The sequence below is a fragment of the Trichosurus vulpecula genome, chromosome 7, assembly GCF_011100635.1.
Source record: "Trichosurus vulpecula isolate mTriVul1 chromosome 7, mTriVul1.pri, whole genome shotgun sequence".
NCBI lineage: Eukaryota > Metazoa > Chordata > Mammalia > Diprotodontia > Phalangeridae > Trichosurus > Trichosurus vulpecula.
The window spans coordinates 249,900,598-249,919,210 of NC_050579.1; the positions used below are offsets into that span (position 1 = coordinate 249,900,598).

At 37.4% G+C, this 18,613-nt stretch overlaps 1 protein-coding gene across 1 annotated transcript in view; it reads right to left on the reverse strand.

Annotated features, from left to right (window-relative positions):
- Positions 1–18,613, reverse strand: part of DNAH8 (dynein axonemal heavy chain 8) — a 504,073-nt gene that overhangs the window by 89,712 nt on the left and 395,748 nt on the right. Inside the window, exons 81-86 of the mRNA XM_036768363.1 lie at positions 14,925–15,127; positions 10,353–10,426; positions 7,369–7,521; positions 6,747–6,902; positions 1,019–1,135; positions 284–385 (exon numbers count right to left, since the gene is read on the reverse strand). Of these exons, the coding sequence (XP_036624258.1) occupies positions 284–385; positions 1,019–1,135; positions 6,747–6,902; positions 7,369–7,521; positions 10,353–10,426; positions 14,925–15,127 (805 nt within the window). The remainder of the gene's footprint in view (positions 1–283; positions 386–1,018; positions 1,136–6,746; positions 6,903–7,368; positions 7,522–10,352; positions 10,427–14,924; positions 15,128–18,613) is intronic.

Genomic DNA, 18,613 nt, shown 5'->3' on the forward strand with positions numbered 1-18,613 from the left:
AGTCCAGAATATAGGGAATGCAACACAAATAAATCCCACAAAACAACAATTCCCAAACCATTTTACATTTGCCTTTGAAAATTAGAAAACTGAGAATTGAGAGTAGTTCCCTTCCCTACAGTAAACGCAAAAATGCTGATCTTTATTCAGTAATCCTATACTAAAGTTAGTGTAAATAAAGATTAATTAATACACTACAAACAAAAAGTTGTGCTATTAAAACCTAGACAATGGCAATGACTGTAATAAATGTACTTTTATGGTTCTTCCTAAGTTGACTTACTCTAGCAAAGCAATTAAGTAGACGTTTATCAAAATCATCTGTGACTCTGCCTCCATATTGTACTTCTCCAATCATGTAGCGTACTGTAGTCCATGACACCCCCTGTTTTAAAAAAAATCTAGTTATAACTAATATCAATAAAATGAACAATAACAAACATCCTGGGGCTTTGATTTCAGGGAGAGACTTGAGGAAGTTGGGGTCAGTGATAGGAATCTTGTACTTCTTGAAAATACTAAACATAGCCACATAAAAATTTTTTTTACAGATTAATCAGAGCTCACTTATTTACACTGTTAAGTAGTTTACAATTTGTTTATTAAGGAAAACCTATAACAAGCACTACTGTATGTGTGACCCATAGGTTATCTCAAATAGGACAATTGGTCAGATGAAGTATGATGCCATAGCTTCTTTACTTCCTTTTCCTGATTCATGACCTGAGGTGGTAAAGATTATAACCTTGGTAGAGAGAAAAAGGACAGTGTGCATGTGTGTGTGAGTGTGTGCGTGTGTGTGTGTGTGTGTGCGCGTGCATGTACATGTGTGTGTTCACTCTTACTGGGAGTGGGTTAGAAATGGGTGAACAAGAAAATTGTTGAAAGACAATCCATCCCGCAACTTGGTGTGAACTAGCAAGATCAAAGGTGTCTCATAAACTAAAAAGGGGCTGGCAAATAGTGATCTGGGATTATTAAGAACACAAGAGATAGGTATAGAAAAGATACTACTCACTTTCTTGATATCACATTCATCAAGGTGGTTCTGTATAAATTGAACACTTGCTGTAAAGTCAGCTGAATTAAACTCGTAAGGAATATTCCAACCTAGGGGACCAAACTTGCGACGTTCCTTAAAAAAATAACCACAGAAAATCAAATGTTCAGTAGAACGTTATGTTTTCAATCTCACGTTTCTTTCTTCTTAGCGAGTGAAATTTGATAAACAAGAACAGTAAGAGCTACCAGAGATGCCTAAAGAAGCTGACACAGTCTTAATAAACCACAGTGCATACATCAGCCAGCAGAAACATCTTTTGGTCGTTCTTTACACAAACAGTACTGAAGAACAGACCTCGAAACTATTTACCATGACTTAGAGCAAAATCAGTATCTCTGAATTTAAAATAATTCAACTCCAATATTGATTCATAAGAATACAGTTTATTATTAATGCATTGGGTTTTTGAAATGTTCAATTTAAAACGTTAGGGTCTATATTTTTCACTTTTAAGAACACTGCTTCTATGATTCAAAGGCATTTAAACTCCTTCTTAGTTCTACTGTGTAATTTTGTAATAGGGGATGTGGGGAGAGACAGACAGACAGACAGAGACAGAGAGAGACAGAGAGACAGACAGAGAGAATATGACTGTTGATACAAACATGATATGTCTGTCAAAACTTTTATGTTGCCACATAGCCACCACTCTAATATCTCCCTTGGTGCCTATCCTTTCTATTTACTAAATAAAGTTGAACTATTACCATAAAAGGATAACTAAACAGGCAGGGCCGACAAGATCCACAGAAAGCTGAACTGTCAAAAGACAAGGGTCCTTCAGTTGTTCTGATTCTCTGGCATCTATCTGAATGATGCGTAAATGTTGGTACTGGTATTTCTGGGTCTCAGATTATATATATATACATACATATATATACATATATGACAGTCCTACAGATGAGCTGCAATGATACCACTCATCACCTTCTCCTAGTGTACATCTGGGTCTACAACTGGTCCCCAAGTAATTACTTCCATCGATGAAATTGCTATCATTTATTTATTTATTTATTACATTATTTATATTTATGCATGAAACATATAGAATCAGCCTTCTCCTGAGTGCCCCTCTGGCCTTTCCCTTCCCGACTTTTCTCTTCGTTCCTTTGACCCCATGCGTTCCCTTTTCTTTCCCCACCTCCTACTGCCAAGTACAAAGTAGACTGGGGAAGTGATGGTGAAGGCTGGTTGTAAAAGGACCATTCTGGTTTTTCTCCCCACTCCTATCCAAAGTCCTAATTAAATCCTTGTTTTTAGTAGCATATAGACTACTTTTGACCTCTGAATTTAGCATTTCATCTCCCAACTCTGTCCCCCATGCTTGAAATACACCCGTTCTCCAAATCCACCTTTTACTGTCCCTAGGCTTTTTCAAGGCACAGCTCCTCCCAGGTGCCAGGCGTTACATTAGCAGCTAGGCATACAAAGATACGAAACGAAAATAATCCCCATCTTCCAGTAGCCTACATTTTATTGCCCATTGACTTTTTGACCCTATCTGAAGTGCTCTACCAAGCTATACCTTTTCATAGCCATTGTAAACAGTTGTGTGACATTTAGAAAACATTTTATGAGTTTGACTTGTTTACTTATTAAATAAATGCACCTAGGTCCGGCATGTACATAGGAAGGCCCTTGCTCTACTATATGTACAAAAGATAAGCTTAAAAAGATCATAATATGAGACACTTAGTTCATTGTAAGAGGTGGTCAACTCTGATGTGTGTCATGAATGAATGTTAATTTGAAACATTTAAAACACATTAGTCTCTGTTTTATAGAAATCAAAAGATTAGGTGTTACAGTTCAAAAAGTGTTCACAGCTGAACTATTTTAAACCATAAAGTATTTATTTTGGGGGCGTGGTGGCCTGAACTTGTGATTTCATTGTATGAGAACTCCCTCCGCCAATGCAAACTGGTTGAAATTACTCTGCAACTTAAAGGTTTAGAGAGCATGGGGAACCCAGAAGTTAAGTGACACACTCACAGTCTCTGGGGTAGGACTTGAACCTGGCTCTAAGGTTTGCCTTTATAAATTTATTCTTCACTAAAAGGAGGTTTATTTAGGGAAGAATGAAATTACTGTCTGCTGTGAAATTTTGGAAAGAGAATCATCACCTAATGAACACTGGGAAACACTGTTAAGTGAAATTGAAATGAATGTACAAGCTTCTTTCCTCTCCTGTGGCAGCCCTACCATACTGCTGAGCACACAAGTCTTTCTTGATTGCTACTTGTTTGATGAGGAGTAAATGAAAAGCATGTCTCCTCTCAGCTTTTTGCCACCATACACGGGCGACCAGGCTCATTGTAGGGATTCAGATCCACTATTGAACAAGATGGAGGAGTCTGGTTTGATTCTAAGCTGGTATGGCTTCCCTTATCTTATGTAAATATGTATTTTTAAGCTTTATTATTTAACTTCAAATCTGTGATATTTCCAGAAGTCCAGTACCTAATCTATGAACTTGGAATAAGCTGGACTTCCAAGGAACATGGAAAACAAACATTTTCCAAATCACCAGTCTCTCTACAGCAGAGCAAGGTTTATATGATCACAGAAACGGATGTTGGCAAATGCCTGTGGGCTGGCATTAGTTATTGACTCCCTATTTTCCTCAATCATGGATACCAAAAAGAAAAGAAATCCTAACTATTTTAGCAAAAAAGATGTGATATCCACTCCCTCCCTTTGTGGGGGGAGGGAGAAGGAAGAAAATTGGATATTACTTTTATCTACGTGGTAGAATGTTCATTTAGACATGGAACTGAGAATTTTTCCTTTCCCAGGGCTGCTTAAATTGGCTTTATGAAAACATTACCATTTATATTCACTAAGCAATTGCAATTTAGTTATCTCTTAAAATGTGATCTTTGACAATTGCTCAAAATGCCTACATTTGTTTCACATTTATGTTTCTTACTACCAATTTCATTTTAAAACTTTTCTTTCCAAGTGTTTTTGTATTTTCACTTAAGACAAAAGGAGTTGTTTTAGATCATAATGAGAAAAGACGGTTAACTTTAGGTTTTCTTTTCCAAATGACTTCATTACTATTTTCACTATTTATCTATTGGTTTCTACTGGCTTTATTTGGTCTTTGCACAGAATAAGCAGTTAATAAATGCTTGTTGGATTGAGTGAAATTCTAGAAAGTGCCTCCATCGTTCTCTTTAAGGGCTAAGACTACACAATAAAACCAAGTAGAGAACTCAAAACTTAGCTACTGAATTTAACCAAATTCCCACCGCCCCCACCCACTCATATTTCTTTTCACTAGGGTGTTATAAATATAACTGGATTTCCAAATCACGGGCTTGTTCAGTTTATTTGGATAACTGTTTCTATTCTATTTAACCTGACTGGTATTTATGATGCCTAGTTTTGTTTGGCAATATGGAAATACAAAAGAAGTATATTATAAAACCTCTGCTTTCAAGGAGTTTACAAGTAAATACAGTTGGGGAAAGTACACATAAATGAAATAGAGGACAATACTAGAAAGAAGCAGATTTAATGTGGCAGAGAATATAAGTATCCTGGGAGTTCAAGAAAAGGGAAGATTACCGTGAGACAGACATTAAACTGAGGGATTTCATGGAAGAAGTGGACTCTGAAGCAGAAAGAGGTGGGTGTAGTCTCCTAGGGAACCAGAACAGTTTTATGATTCAATTTAGGCTTCAGAGACACCCTATAGATAGAGACCAGCAGGGGACAGCCTTCTTTACTTTGGTCCAAAAGAGGGGCAAACTGGAGTTCAGAAATATTGTACTGTTGGGAAGTCCAACTGAATTGGAAAATGAGAGGAGAAACCAAGTACTTTATTTCAGATGGGCCAGGCAGGAATGCTGAGAGGAGTACCAGACCACAAGTGAATGCCTGGGAGATGAGCCAAGAATCAAAGCAGGATGAGTGACCACACTGGTTGAAAGTCAACTGGGAAGGGCAGGCAGGATCAGAAGAGAAATCGCAAATGAAGTGAATTGCCTTTGCACTGTGTGGGTTCTAAGGAAGACTGAGCCAGAGGGAGGCACTGAAATGGAGAGAGAATTTTGGGCTTGGGGCATAACATGAGGATAGTATGGGCATGAGCACAGTCTTTTCAGGGGCCAGTGCTGGACCTCTCTTGGTTTCTGTTGGCAGGCAGCAAATGATAAGGTTAGATAAGTGATGTGGAACTGGGAAGGCTTTGAATGCCAAGATAAAGAGCCTGAACTTTATTTGATATGCATTGGGATTCATTGTAGGTTTTTAAGGAGAAAAGTGATGATAAGAACTGGTTTTAGAAAAACCAATATACTACCCACTACATTTATTAAGTGCTTGCTACGTGCCAGGGCATGTGCTAAGTATTTATAAGCAAGATTCTGAGAAATATAATAATCTAAATTTATTAGGTATCCCCTATAGAATTCACAGAATAATTGCTCACATTGCATTGTATCACTGCATATTCACTGTGGGGGGAGGTGCGGAAAGGGATTATATCTTCCTCCAATAAGCATGATGGAGCAATTGAATTATCACCACTTGGGATGGTAGCACAAAATATACTCTTTGCAGATTTGAAATCCACTAACAAGCTTAAATAATACATAATTGCATATGATAACGTCTGCTAAAGTTAACCATTGACAGATAGGTTTATAGTGTCTTAAAAGATGGAATTTAAAATTCAAGGGCCATAATAAAATTTTGAAAAAGCAACAAAATATTAGTTCTATTAACTATTCTTATGAGGAATGGTGGCTAGTAGAGGTGATTATATATATGTACTAGTTGTAGGCCTCTTCCTTAGATGTATGTAGACCCCAGAATAGAGCCCAACAAAGTGGCTTGTCCTAGGGGAGAGAGATGACTGGAAATGACATATGCTTAATAGTCTCTAGAGTGGGCAACTGAATCTTCTGTCACCTCTGCATAAGGCAAGATTGATTGGCTACCTTCCTGAGCAAGGAATAGGGATGGCTCTTGGGAAAATCACAGTACTCTTTCCTTTACCTGGATTTCAGTCTAGGAAAAAGGGGAGAATGCAAGAATTGGTTAGAACTTAGAATTTTGAACTTTTCTCCTCTGTGGAGAAGAGGCACGTATTTCCTGGTATGGAGTGATAAGCAGGATGTTAATAACAAGTGGTATTGGGGATCACCTATGTCAGAAGCAGCTCCCTCCCTATCCCCTAATATATACTAGTACATAAAAGACCAAAATAATTGGCTGTTACCTAGTAATTACACTTAAATTGATTTTAAATGAAACTTTAACATTTCATATGTTCTATTAAATGAATTTTAAAATGCAAAACAGAGTTTTGATGCATGCTGATCTGTCTCTGAGGATAGTCCATTAAGGATATGAAAAGGGGTTTAACTGCCAATATTGACAGCTGAACCAAAGAGCAACTAATCTAACATGTTAATTATTTGGTGATTATTATATCCCTTGGTTACTAAAGAAGTGGAGAGCCTAGGGAATCACATTGGTGATTATTATATCCCTTGGTTACTAAAGAAGTGGAGAGCCTAGGGAATCTCAATACAATCTAAAAAAGAAATATATGACAGGCAGGGAATACGTATAATAATAAAGAATCAAATTTACTTAATCTTTGTTTAAAGGAAATTACCCTACAATGACTGTTTGCTATACACTAAATGCTGAAGCTGCTTTTAAATACCTGTACAGTGGAGTGTAAAAAAGCCACGGTATACAGCATCGGCTTCCACATGGGCAAATTGCTGACATCAAGGAGGTCTTGATTAATTCCAGCAAATGTTCTTTTCAAACCTGCACGTACCCCTTGGGGCGGTTCATTAGTGAACTTTATAGAAGTCTATCATAAAAAGCAAATATATTAGTTTTACTTATGAAAAATTCACACAAGAAGACAAAAAACTAATTAAAAAGAAGTCAACATATTTATGGTATAAACAACTTTAGCTGAAATTCAGCCAAGTACCCACTAATTAAATTGAATACAGTCAATAAGTCATAAATTAATATCTAGTGTTATAATTCACTTGTGGGAATGTTAACTATATACTCTTGATGACAGCATGTGATTTTTACAGTGCAGATTCTGTTAGTGTCCTGAACAATTCTGTATTTATCCAAATTACTCCAGACTCATTTGTAGAGATAGAGCAATTCCCAGTACTGTGATATTTCCAAAGGTTTTCCTCGGGTCAACTCTTTTGGGGATAGGTAGTGTGTAATTATAACCATTTTACGGATGAGAAAACTGAGAGAAAAATGATTTGCTCATGGCTATCACAGACTCCATTTGTCATGTAACAAACCTGTAACAATGTGATTGGGAATTTTTCATGTGCTTCAGTAGTTATCCAGACTCGGAAAGCCTCATTACTAGCTTCGCTGGTGAGCAGTGTCTCTAATAGTTCTTCCATGAATTCCAGACCAAGATGACAATTCTGAAGTAATACCCAGCCACCCTATATCCAAAAAACAATTTGTTACTCAATTTTGGAACAAAAACTAAGTCATGGATGTCATTTTTACATTGTTGTAGACTAGATGTATAAATTCTTTTATCCCATATATAGTTTAAAAATTCATTTTATGTTTTCGTACGTCATTTCATTTGTTACTTTGATGAACTAATAACTTTCAAAATCAAATGGATTTGAAATCATTTTCTGCCTTATGTAGACCAGTAGAGAAGTGGAAGAAAAAGAGCTAGCTTGAGTTATGTGGTACAGTGTGAGCACCATCTAGCGATGTAAATGGGTACTTTGCAGGCTAGGATGGCCATGCCCTAAACTTATATTTTCATTCTTTATAATAAACCAAGTAGTGAAATATTCGAGAAACACAGCAGCCAAGGAGAGGCCAGCAAACTCAATACATTACTTTTTAACGAATATTGATCCGTCAGTATTTACATTCTTTTGCTTTTGTAATATTTCTGGAAAACTGTAAGTTATTGCTGGAAAGTAGTGATAAAATCCAAAATTGAAGGCACTGATCAGCCATTATAGTGTTGAGCCTGGTTCTCTCTTTCCCCTGCTAACCCATACCCCATACAAGTTAAGAACAAACTAGACAGTCTAGTTGTACAGTTAGCATTCCTCCTATTAGACTAGGTCTATGTTTTACTCATCTTTGCATTCTATCTAAAAGTCTAACACAAGGTCTTTTGTATATAACATATATTTGTGGAACAAGTGAATGAATGCTGAGAAACAGCAGCAAGAAACTGGAAAACAAGGCCAAAAAATGGAAGGTTACAGTACTTTGAACTTTTATGCTTTTTCTGAGCATAGCACTCCCAATGGGGAGTGAGGGAGAGGACTTCAAGTGTCCCCTCTAAACTTTCTTCCCATGCACCCTAGCAAAACTTTTAAACTCTTCCCTGTTGAGTAAGATCAGACTTACCAAGAATCTGTGGGCTTTGTGGCATTAGCCTAGGCACTTTTGTATTATTATTGATGTGAGACTTCTCATGGGCATTTGTGGGAAAATTCTTATCAAAGGAATTCTTTTCAATTTCCTTTATACTTTCTGTGGATTGCTTTTTATTTATTTCTTTTTTTTACTCTTTCCTTCTTTTTGGAAAGTAGAACCCAAGTATAATTCTTTTTTAAAATCAGGAGTCATTTTACAAAGTTTTCCTCTTTAACAAACAAGAATTAGACCTCAAATATTTATGAATAATCATTATCTGCAACATTTATTAAGTGCTCATCTATAAGTGGCATTGTGCTAGCAGAGATTAACACCACTGAGTCACAGTGCCATTATTGCTCCAGAATAGCATTCTTTTTAATTCAAACATAAAAATGCACATTCAATTGGGCTAAGGCTATACATCCTCAATAAATTAAGCTTGAGAAATAACTTGGTAAAGACCAGTTTCCTGAATATTGTCTGGACATTGTGTGAACTATGTATAGTCCTCAAGATTTTTATGCTAGGAAATTCCATTAGCATTTTCCCCACTATGGGAAATAAAAAATGGAGGACCATAGGTCCATATATTTAGAGCTGGAAGGAACATTAGAGGTCATCTAATCCAAACCCCTTCTGTCATGGTTGAATAAACTGATGTCCAGGGGGTTGAAGTGATAATAGTATGTGATGGAGCTAAGATCTGAACTCATATCCCCTTGACTCCAAATCTATTGCTCTTTCTTCTGTATTACATCAGTGTAGGAGCTTGTGGTATCAGGTACTGTTAAAATGAACCTCCTGATATGGCAGCAATAGAGGTCTAAAACTCAACTGAAGATTTGCTCTATGAAATGAATACTTTGGTTCACCAAGTAAGAATAGACTGTACACATAAAACTATTTCCACATGATATTTATTAAAGTTAATTAAGCAAGAAAGATTGAGGCTTTGGGTTTTCTGGGAATTAATGACTAGCTATAAGAGGATGATGACCTGAAGTAATGTTTTAGACCTTTAAACCTTCTCTAGCCATTAATTTCAAAGACTATATGGCACCAAGGCTATTTTTTCGCATTCTAAGATAGAAAGTTTAAAAATAAGCCAGTGGATTTATTTTATTTTATTTTTTAATGGTGCTACTTCTTCAATTGCTATGATAGGTCCAGGGCATTTCTAGAGAATTAATGTCCTGTGTATTTATTAGGTTTTATGTGAATTACAACTCAAAATTCTATTGTTTGCAGTTATTCATAAAAATTAATATCAATACTTGAACTTAGCATTCTGAAGTGCTTCTTATTTGCCTGAAACTATCCTTAATGAAAAATGAATGCCTGAAGTTAACCAAAAATTGAAGTTTAATTGTCCTCATCTGTCACTTCCTAAGTGTTATATGTCATTACTATACCATGAAATTCCAAGACTTAAATTTGAGTCTCTGGAAAGAGAGAAAGGGCATATCTACATGATAGTCTAAAAAGTTTTGATGATAAATAAGCTGAATAGCTTTCTGTGGTCAGAGAAAGCAGAACCTCAATCACCAACCCAATATTTCTTCATGGATGTCATGAAGAAATTGGTTTGAAATTTTAAAATTTTTCATAAGAAGTATATACAAGGATAATTGAAAATTTATTAAATCCATGAATGAGAATAGAAAAATGAACTCTTTATCACAAGGACATATGTTTCATCTCCATGTTTGCACACATCTACCTGCTTTTTCAAATGTTGTTCATGTAGAAGTATCTAAGGGCAGAGATTTCTAACCAGAGCAACAATTATTAAATGCACAGGACATTGAAATAAATGGGCAGAGGGAGAGATAACAGATAAGCAAAGAAAGCATCTAGACTCTTCCTTCCTACATACCTGTTGCATTGACATCTGTACCAGTTTGCGAGCATGAACTTCTTGTCCTTGGCCCATTGAGATTGCTCTGCATTCTGTAACATATGAAAAATGTCACTGTTACGTATCCTCACCTTGTATAAAATTAGGTTTAATTTTCTGTCTGTGTGTCAGCTGGGGGCAGCTAGGTGGTGCAGGAGGCAGAGTGCTGGTCCTGGATTCAGAAAGACCTGAGTTAAAATGTGGCCTCAGACACTTAGTAGATGTGTGACCCTAGGCAAGTGACTTAACCCTATTTACCTGTTTCCCAAATGCATAATGAGCTGGAGAAGGAAATGGCAAACTATTCCAGTATCTTTGCCAAGAAAACTGTAAATGAGATCATGCAGAGTCAGATACAACTGAAATGACTGAACGACAACAACCACGTGTCGGGAGCATACAGTAAGTGCTTAATAAAGAGCTGGATTTGATCTGAGGCATTGATGGAGCCTTCCAGGGGGTCCAGAAGGGTCTTTCAAGTCCAGTCCAGTGAGTCTTTCAGCATTCATAATCCTATCCCAATAAAGGCTGAACACACACATAACTCCCTGACACAGCTCCAGTGGTGTGACCCATGGAAGGCAGCAGACCATTCCAACCACCCCGGAGTTCTCTGTGGGGAGAATTAGAGTGCCAGACCACTGGCTCTATCACTTAGATGTACCCTGCTGGGAAATGTGCATAAGAGCACCTTTGCCCATTGCTGTTTCATGCGTCTTCTCCCCTCAAGTTGTACTTCAGTGCCTCACTGCAGAGTGGGGTATGGGTTAAGTCAAGCTCAGTCAGGTCCTACCAAGTAAGGAAGGCTTTGAGGAGGGGCACAGGGATGGACACCATCCATTATCTGAGAGCCAGCCTAGCTTTACACCAGGAGGCTGATCACAAAGAAATAGTTATTTTATTTTCTTTCAGCCAAAACTACTCAGGAAGATTGGTTTAAAGTGGAGGAAAGTTTTTAATTTGCTTTGATAGGAGTGTTCACACTCCCACAACCAAAGGTGCTTGAAGTGTGATGTGTGCGTTATCTAAGACACTATATAGGAGAAAGTGAGGAAACAAAAACACTAAAAAAAGTAAATCTTTGTCTATTTCTGAGTTTATGGGTTGAACTTGTTTACTTTCAAGTTATATTCAGTTTCCTATGCACAGAGAACTCACTGACATCTAAGAAAGGAGGCAATATGGAACAATGGCTCTGGATTCAGAAAATCTGGCTTAAAATCCTGTCTCTGACACTGTCTGTGTAACCATGGGCAAGCCACTCAATCTCCTCGAACCTCAGTTTCCTTGTCTGTGAAATGAGGGGTTTAGACTCCATGGCCTCTGAGGTCCTTTCTTGTTCTTGATGTCTGATCTATCTATCAGAGGTATATGGAGGGTAGCAGGGAGCTTTAAAATTGGGTTCTTTACAGCAGGTCTCAGCAAATGTTTATTTAAATTTTTTTTTTGGTAATGACAAATTGTTTAAGCCACTCATATTTGAAGTTTCCTCTGTAGAAAATCCTTTGCTAACAATTTAAACTACATATTTAAAGTTAAACTAGGGAAGCCAACACAAGTACAAACATTACATACTTAGAATTAGCCTTAAGCAACATTGTAAAGTGGGAAGTTTTGTTTTAAGTACTTCTCTAAATTTTCATACTTTTCTTGTTTCCTAGGTACCCACCCAGTACTCCCATGTTGCCTTTTAGAAGCTCAAAGTTCCTGAGCTCAAAGCTCTACCAGCAATAGATATAAAAGTCCATGTTCAGGACCTTTCTTTCTCCAAATTCCTTCACTCCCTATTAAAACTGTTGTCCCATGACCCATTCCATCAGTCCTGTAAGGGGATAGTAATTTAATGAGAAAAGTTGAATCAATCAACATAAGCTTCCTCTTCTCTTCATCTCAAAAGCCCTTGCCTGTATCTTCCACTCTTTTCTCCTTTTCCCAACCTCTGATAATGACGTGGCCCTTCTCCTTGCCAAGAAAAACCTTTCTAATGTGCCTGTGATGTCATCCCTTCCTATCTTCTCCAACAGACTGCCTGTCAATCATCCTTCTTCTCTAATAGGAAACCTTATCTACTAGTTCCTTCCTTACTGCCTTCAAACAAACTTAAGTCTCCCTATCCTTCAGTGGGCCCTACCATCTTCTCAAGCTATAGTCTTATATCTTTCCTCCCTTTCGCACCCAAACTCAGAAAAAGTTATCTCAAATTTCACAGGAAATTGGGAAGGTCTCCACAATCTAATGTAAAAGGAAGTGAGTAGAATTAGAACAATTTATACAATGATAATATTATGCAGAAAAACAACTTTGAAAGACTTTAGGAGCTCTTGTTAATGCAATCATAAACCAGGAGTTGAGAGCACTTTAGATGAATTATGCCACCCACCTACTGCCAGAGAAGTGACTAAAAACGCAAAATGAAATATATACACATATGTGTATGTTTATATTTCATGTCTTTGTGTGTACACAAATATATACATGCATATATGATTATATTATACATTATAATAATAAATGTAATATATCCAATCAGTTATTTCATACATACATATATGACATAGCCAAGAATTTGTTTTGCTTCATTATATATTCTTAGGATTTTATAAAATTGTTCATTTCAGGAGGACTGTGGGAGGGACAGAAAATAAATCCTTGTAAAAATGAATTTTTATAAAAAAGAAAACATTTTCTATTCTCATTGCATCTAATTCTCTTCTCACTCCTCAATCTATTGCAATCTGCCTTCCAATCTCATCACTCAACCAAAACTTCTCTCCAAAGTTACCAGTAATTTTTTCTTCTCAGTTATCATTATTCTCAACCTATCTGCTGCATTAACTCTGTTGGCTACCCTCTCCTTTTGAATATTTTTTTCCTCTGGAATATTTTGACAATCTTCTGGTTCTCCAACTTTTTAAATGCTTCTCAGATCCTTTTTGAAATTTTTATTAAATTTATTCATTTATTTTTAGTTTTCAACCCTCACTTTTATAAGATTTTGAGCTCTAAATTTTCCCACTCCTTCCCCTTTCAAACCCTCCCCAACATAGCATGCAATCCTATATAAGCTATATATACACAATCATATTAAAAATATTTCCACATTAATCGTGTTGTGAAAGAATAAGCAGAACAAAAGGGAAAAACCACAAGAAAGAGAAAAAAGGAAAAAGAAAATAGTATGCTTCAATCTGCATTCAGACTCCATAGTTCTTCTGTTGGATGCAGATAGTATTTTCCATCATGAGTCTTTTAGAATTGTCTGAGATCATTGCATTGCTGAGAAGAGTTAAGTCTATCAAATTTGGTCATCACACAATGTTGTTGTTACTGTGTACAATGTTCTCCTGGTTCTGCTTACTTCACTCAGTATCAGTTCATAGAAGTCTTTACAGGTTTTTCTGAAGTCTGCCAGTTCATCATTTTTTATGGAACAACAGTATTACATTACATTCATATACCACAACTTGTTCAGCCATTCCCCAGTGATGGGCATCCCTTCAACTCCCAATTCTTTGTCAGGCTTATTTGTTGACTCGTAATATATATCATGTCCCTTAACTGTGGTTCTCTAATGTTTTGTCTTGGGCCCCTTCCTCTTCTCTCCCTATGCTCTCCTTACGGGATGTACTATTTCTTCTTCTATGCATCATCACCATTACCACCATTATCAAATGTGCTCTAATAGGTTAAATGTCAAAGGTCCTGGATCTTCCTCCTCAACCCTCACCCTCTGAATTCCTTCAAACATTGGTCTGAGGTTTCCTGTACACAGTCCACATGTTCCTACATAAACAACCTTCTCCTGAACCCCTGCTCAATACAAAAGGACTTTGAATTTGCTGTTTCTTGCCCTGTGCCAGATATCTTGGGATCTGAGATAGTAGAAGCTCTGGGCCATTATGTTGCGAATTTCCTGCTTTGGAAGGATTAGGGGTACAATGACAGTAAGAATGCCATGCTGCAGGGTAGGGAGGTAAGACTCAGACCAAATTAAGAAAAAAAAGTTATCTCAAATTTCACAGGAAACTAGGAAGATCTCCATGATCTGAGGCAAAGTGAATTGAGCAGAATTAGAATAATTTACACAATGACAATATTATAGAGAAAAACAACTTTGTTTTTCAAATAGCAGAGACAATGCAGAGCAGAAAAGAAGAAAGAGACAATGAATTCCCAGCATCAGTGAGTGCTGGGGGAAAATGTGAGGAGAGATAAAATGAAGCATCAGCTTCCGTGCAAAGCCTTTCTTAAGCCCCTCAACTAACAGTATCCTTCCTCAATAATTATCTTGTAATAATTTTATATTCTGCAGAGGGCCAATGATTCTTTTAATGTCCTCACTGTGTAAGACAAATATGTACAGAATATCCTTATATACCCTTATACCGGCACACTTAGCCTAAACCTATGAAAGGGATAATGAGGCTAAATACTTATTTCATCTGAGATATTTTCGGGGAAAATTCTAAGAATAAATGTAAAAAGGAAAATTCAGGGGCTATGCAATGTACCAATTATGCAGTTTCCAGATAAAAGAAGTTTTGTTCATACCCAATTTCAGTTTTTTAGCAAGTGCATCAATTTGATTAGTTGGATCAGACCCCATGGACAAGAAACATATGAGAGGTGTTCGTGCATCACTTTCTTCCCAAGTTTTCTCGAGGTTTAAGATGACTGGTTCTGTGTATTTCTCTTCTAAAGAATCTGCAATATATTTTCTTGCTTGGAAAACAGTGCGATCTGGGCACCAGGACCTAGGGAAAGTTGAAGAAGAGAAATTTAGTGTGTTCATTTTTATTCTAAGTTCAAACACTGTGATTTTTATTAATAGGAAATGGCAATCTCAACTTTTCACCTTGAAGACACGTGGAAATGGTAATGAGAATGTGCCCAGGAGACAGAGGAGGATACCCGAAAGACCCGCTGAAAGAGTCCTCCAGTTAGAACGACCTGGGATAGAGTGTGCAGTCTCTAAACCACATTCTATAAGTGACGAAATTCCTTTGCTTTAAAACTGCTTACCAACTTGATTAACTAATAGTTACATGAGAGACGCTAGCTCCAGCTCAGAAATTCTTCACTAAAATGAATGCATTCCAGGAGCAGTGCACAGGGATGTTTTCTTTTCTAATTATGGCATCACAGGTTGGATTGCTAGACACTGTGATGCTATGAGGCAAAGCCAAAGTGTAAAAGGAGCCCTTGAAATGAAGGAGACAGTCGAGGTATAGTGACAACAACAGTAGATTTGGAGTAAGGTAATCTGGGATCTTATTCTGGTTCTACTTATTACTCCCACGTGACTTTGGGTAAATCACTTCCCATATTGTAAAATGAAGGAGTTAGACTAGATGGCTTTGAAGTTCCTTCAAACTCTAAATTCTATGATCTGTGTTCTAAGTCAACACACATGTTGCCCCTAATATTTATGTGTGGTATAGGGTTTAATGGAGAAGCTACAAAAGAAAGAAAAGATGAAAGGCAGAGCCAAGATGGCAGAGTAAAAGTAGGGATTCCCCTGAGTTCTCCCCTAAATCCCTCCAAATACCTGTAAAAACAACTCTAAACAAATTCTAGAGCAGCAGAACCCACAAAATGACAGAGTGAAACAAATTTCTAGCCCTAGACAACCTGGAAAGTTGACAGAAAAGGTCTGTTGCACCAGTCTGAGAGAAGAGTGCAGTCCAGCATGGGCCATACCAGCATAGACTGGGCCCCCCAACAAAGCTGGAGCAAGCCTCAGGGGACTGAATCACTGACAGCTGTGGCAGTTTCCAGACTTCTCAAACCACAAATGCCAAAGACAACTTAGAAGGTCAGTAGGAAAGGTCTGTCAGACCTGAGTGAGAGAGAAGCACAGTCCAGCCCCAGGGCAGCAGCAGCAGCTGCTTCTGGGGCTCTCTGCCCACAGACAGTAGGGGGACTGAACAACTGATCAGAGGGGGAGTGCAAAGATGTCTTTGCTGGCACTGATGTCTCTTGCTTTGCCTGTGCCTGGATCTGGGTTGTAGTCCTGGGTGGCAGTCCTCAGGCAAGGAGAAGCACTGGCATAGCAGAGTTTGTGGCAGTAGTGGAGAGAGAACCCTCCTCACAGTTCCAAGGCAGAAAAGAGCACTTATGATCACTCACAGACCAGAGCACAGACAAGGAGAGGAGTAAACACCTCTCCTTTGATCATACAACCTTGGAAGAACCGAAAACTTAAAGGTCCCTAGAAACATCTCTGAAAACAGCTGCACAAAAACCCTGAAGCTTGAGACAGTACACCCTCCACTTGGGAAGCAGAGTCCTACCTTAACAAATAGCTAAAAAGTCAAGTAACTGACTGAGAAAATGAGCAAACAGCAGAAAAAATATCAGACTATAGAATATTCCTTTGGTGACAAGGAAGACCAAAACATACAACCAGAAGAAGACAACAAAGTAAAAAATCCTATATCCAAAGTCTCCAAGAAAAATATGAATTGGTCACAGGCCATGGAAGAGCTCAAAAAGGATTTTGAAAATCAAGTAAGAGAAGTAGAGGAAAAATTGGGAAGAGAAATAAAAGTGATGCAATAAAATCATGAAAAACAAGCCAACATCTTGCTAAAGGACACCCCAAAAAATCCTGAAGAAAATAACACCTTAAGAAATAGACTAACTGAAATGACAAAAAGGTCCAAAAAGCCAATGAGGACAAGAATGCCTTAAAAAGCAGAATTGGCCAAATGGAAAAGGAGGTCCAAAAGCTCATTGAAGAAAATAATTCCTTAAAAATTAGAATGGAGCAAATGGAAGCTAGTGACTCTATGAGAAATCAAGAAATTATAAAACGAAACCAAAAGAATGGAAAAAATAGAAGACAATGTGAAATATCTCATTGGAAAAACAGTTATACCTGTATGTGTATATATATGTATGTACACATATGTACACATATGTGTACATACATATATTCATGTATAGTATTCACATATATGATATACATACACATATCACACATATATCACACATAGAGGATATTATACACATAGCCAGAGGGATATACACACAGATCATATTAATATATATATATATATATATATATATATATATATATACACATACATATACACATACACATCAGAGATATATACACATACTTATCATATACATATATACATATATAAATACACATCAGAGATATATACATACACATACACACATATACATACATATACATACACACACATATATATATATACACACACAGAGGACACAGGGTGAGTTGAATATGAAGGGATGATATCTAAAAAATAAAATTAAAGGGTGAGAGAGGAATGTGCAGGGAGAAGGAGAAAGGTAGAGATAGACTGGAGTAAATTATTTCACATCAAAAAGCAAGAAAAAGCTTTCGCAGTGGAGGGGAAGAGGGAGGAGGTGAGAAGGAATGAGTGAACCTTACTCTTATCAGATTTGGCTTAAGGCTTACACTCAACTGGGTATGGAAATCTATCTTACCCTACAGGAAAGTAGGGGGAAATGGGATAAAAGTGGGCGGGGGGGGTGTTAGAAGGGAGGGTAAATAGGAGGAGGGGTCATCAGAAGCAAACACTTTTGAGGAGAGACAGGGCCAAAGGGGAGAATAGAATAAATGGGTGGCAGGATAAGATGGAGGGAAATATAGTCTTTCACAATATGACTGTTATGGAAGTGTTTTACTTGACTACACACGTATAACCTGTATCGAATAACTTACCTTGTCAATGAGGGTGGGTGGAGAGGCAGGAAGGGAGAGAATGTGGAGCTTGAAATTTTAAAAACAAATGTTAAAAATTGTTTTTACGTGCAATTGGGAAATAAGATATACAGGCAACGGGGTATAGCAATCTATCTTGCCCTACAGGAAAATAGAAGGGAAGGGAATAAGAGAAAGGGGGGAGGTGATAGAAGGGAGGGCAGATTGGGGGAAGGGGCAATCAGAATACATGCTGTCTTGAGGTGGGCGGAGGGGAAAGATGGGGAGAAAATTTGGAACTCAAGATCTTGTGGAAGTGAATGTTGAAAACTAAAAATAAATGAATTAACAAATATAAAAAGAAAGAAAAGATTAGGTAGAGAGGCAGTGTGGTCCATAGAAATGAGCACTAAACTTCGGTGAAGCCTTAAAATTGAAAGTGGAGCCTGACTACCCCAGTCACCTAGACTCTACCCCAGACTCAGGACAAGTCATTTAACCTCCATGAGCTTCAGATCCCTGCTAAATGTTTAATAATAAA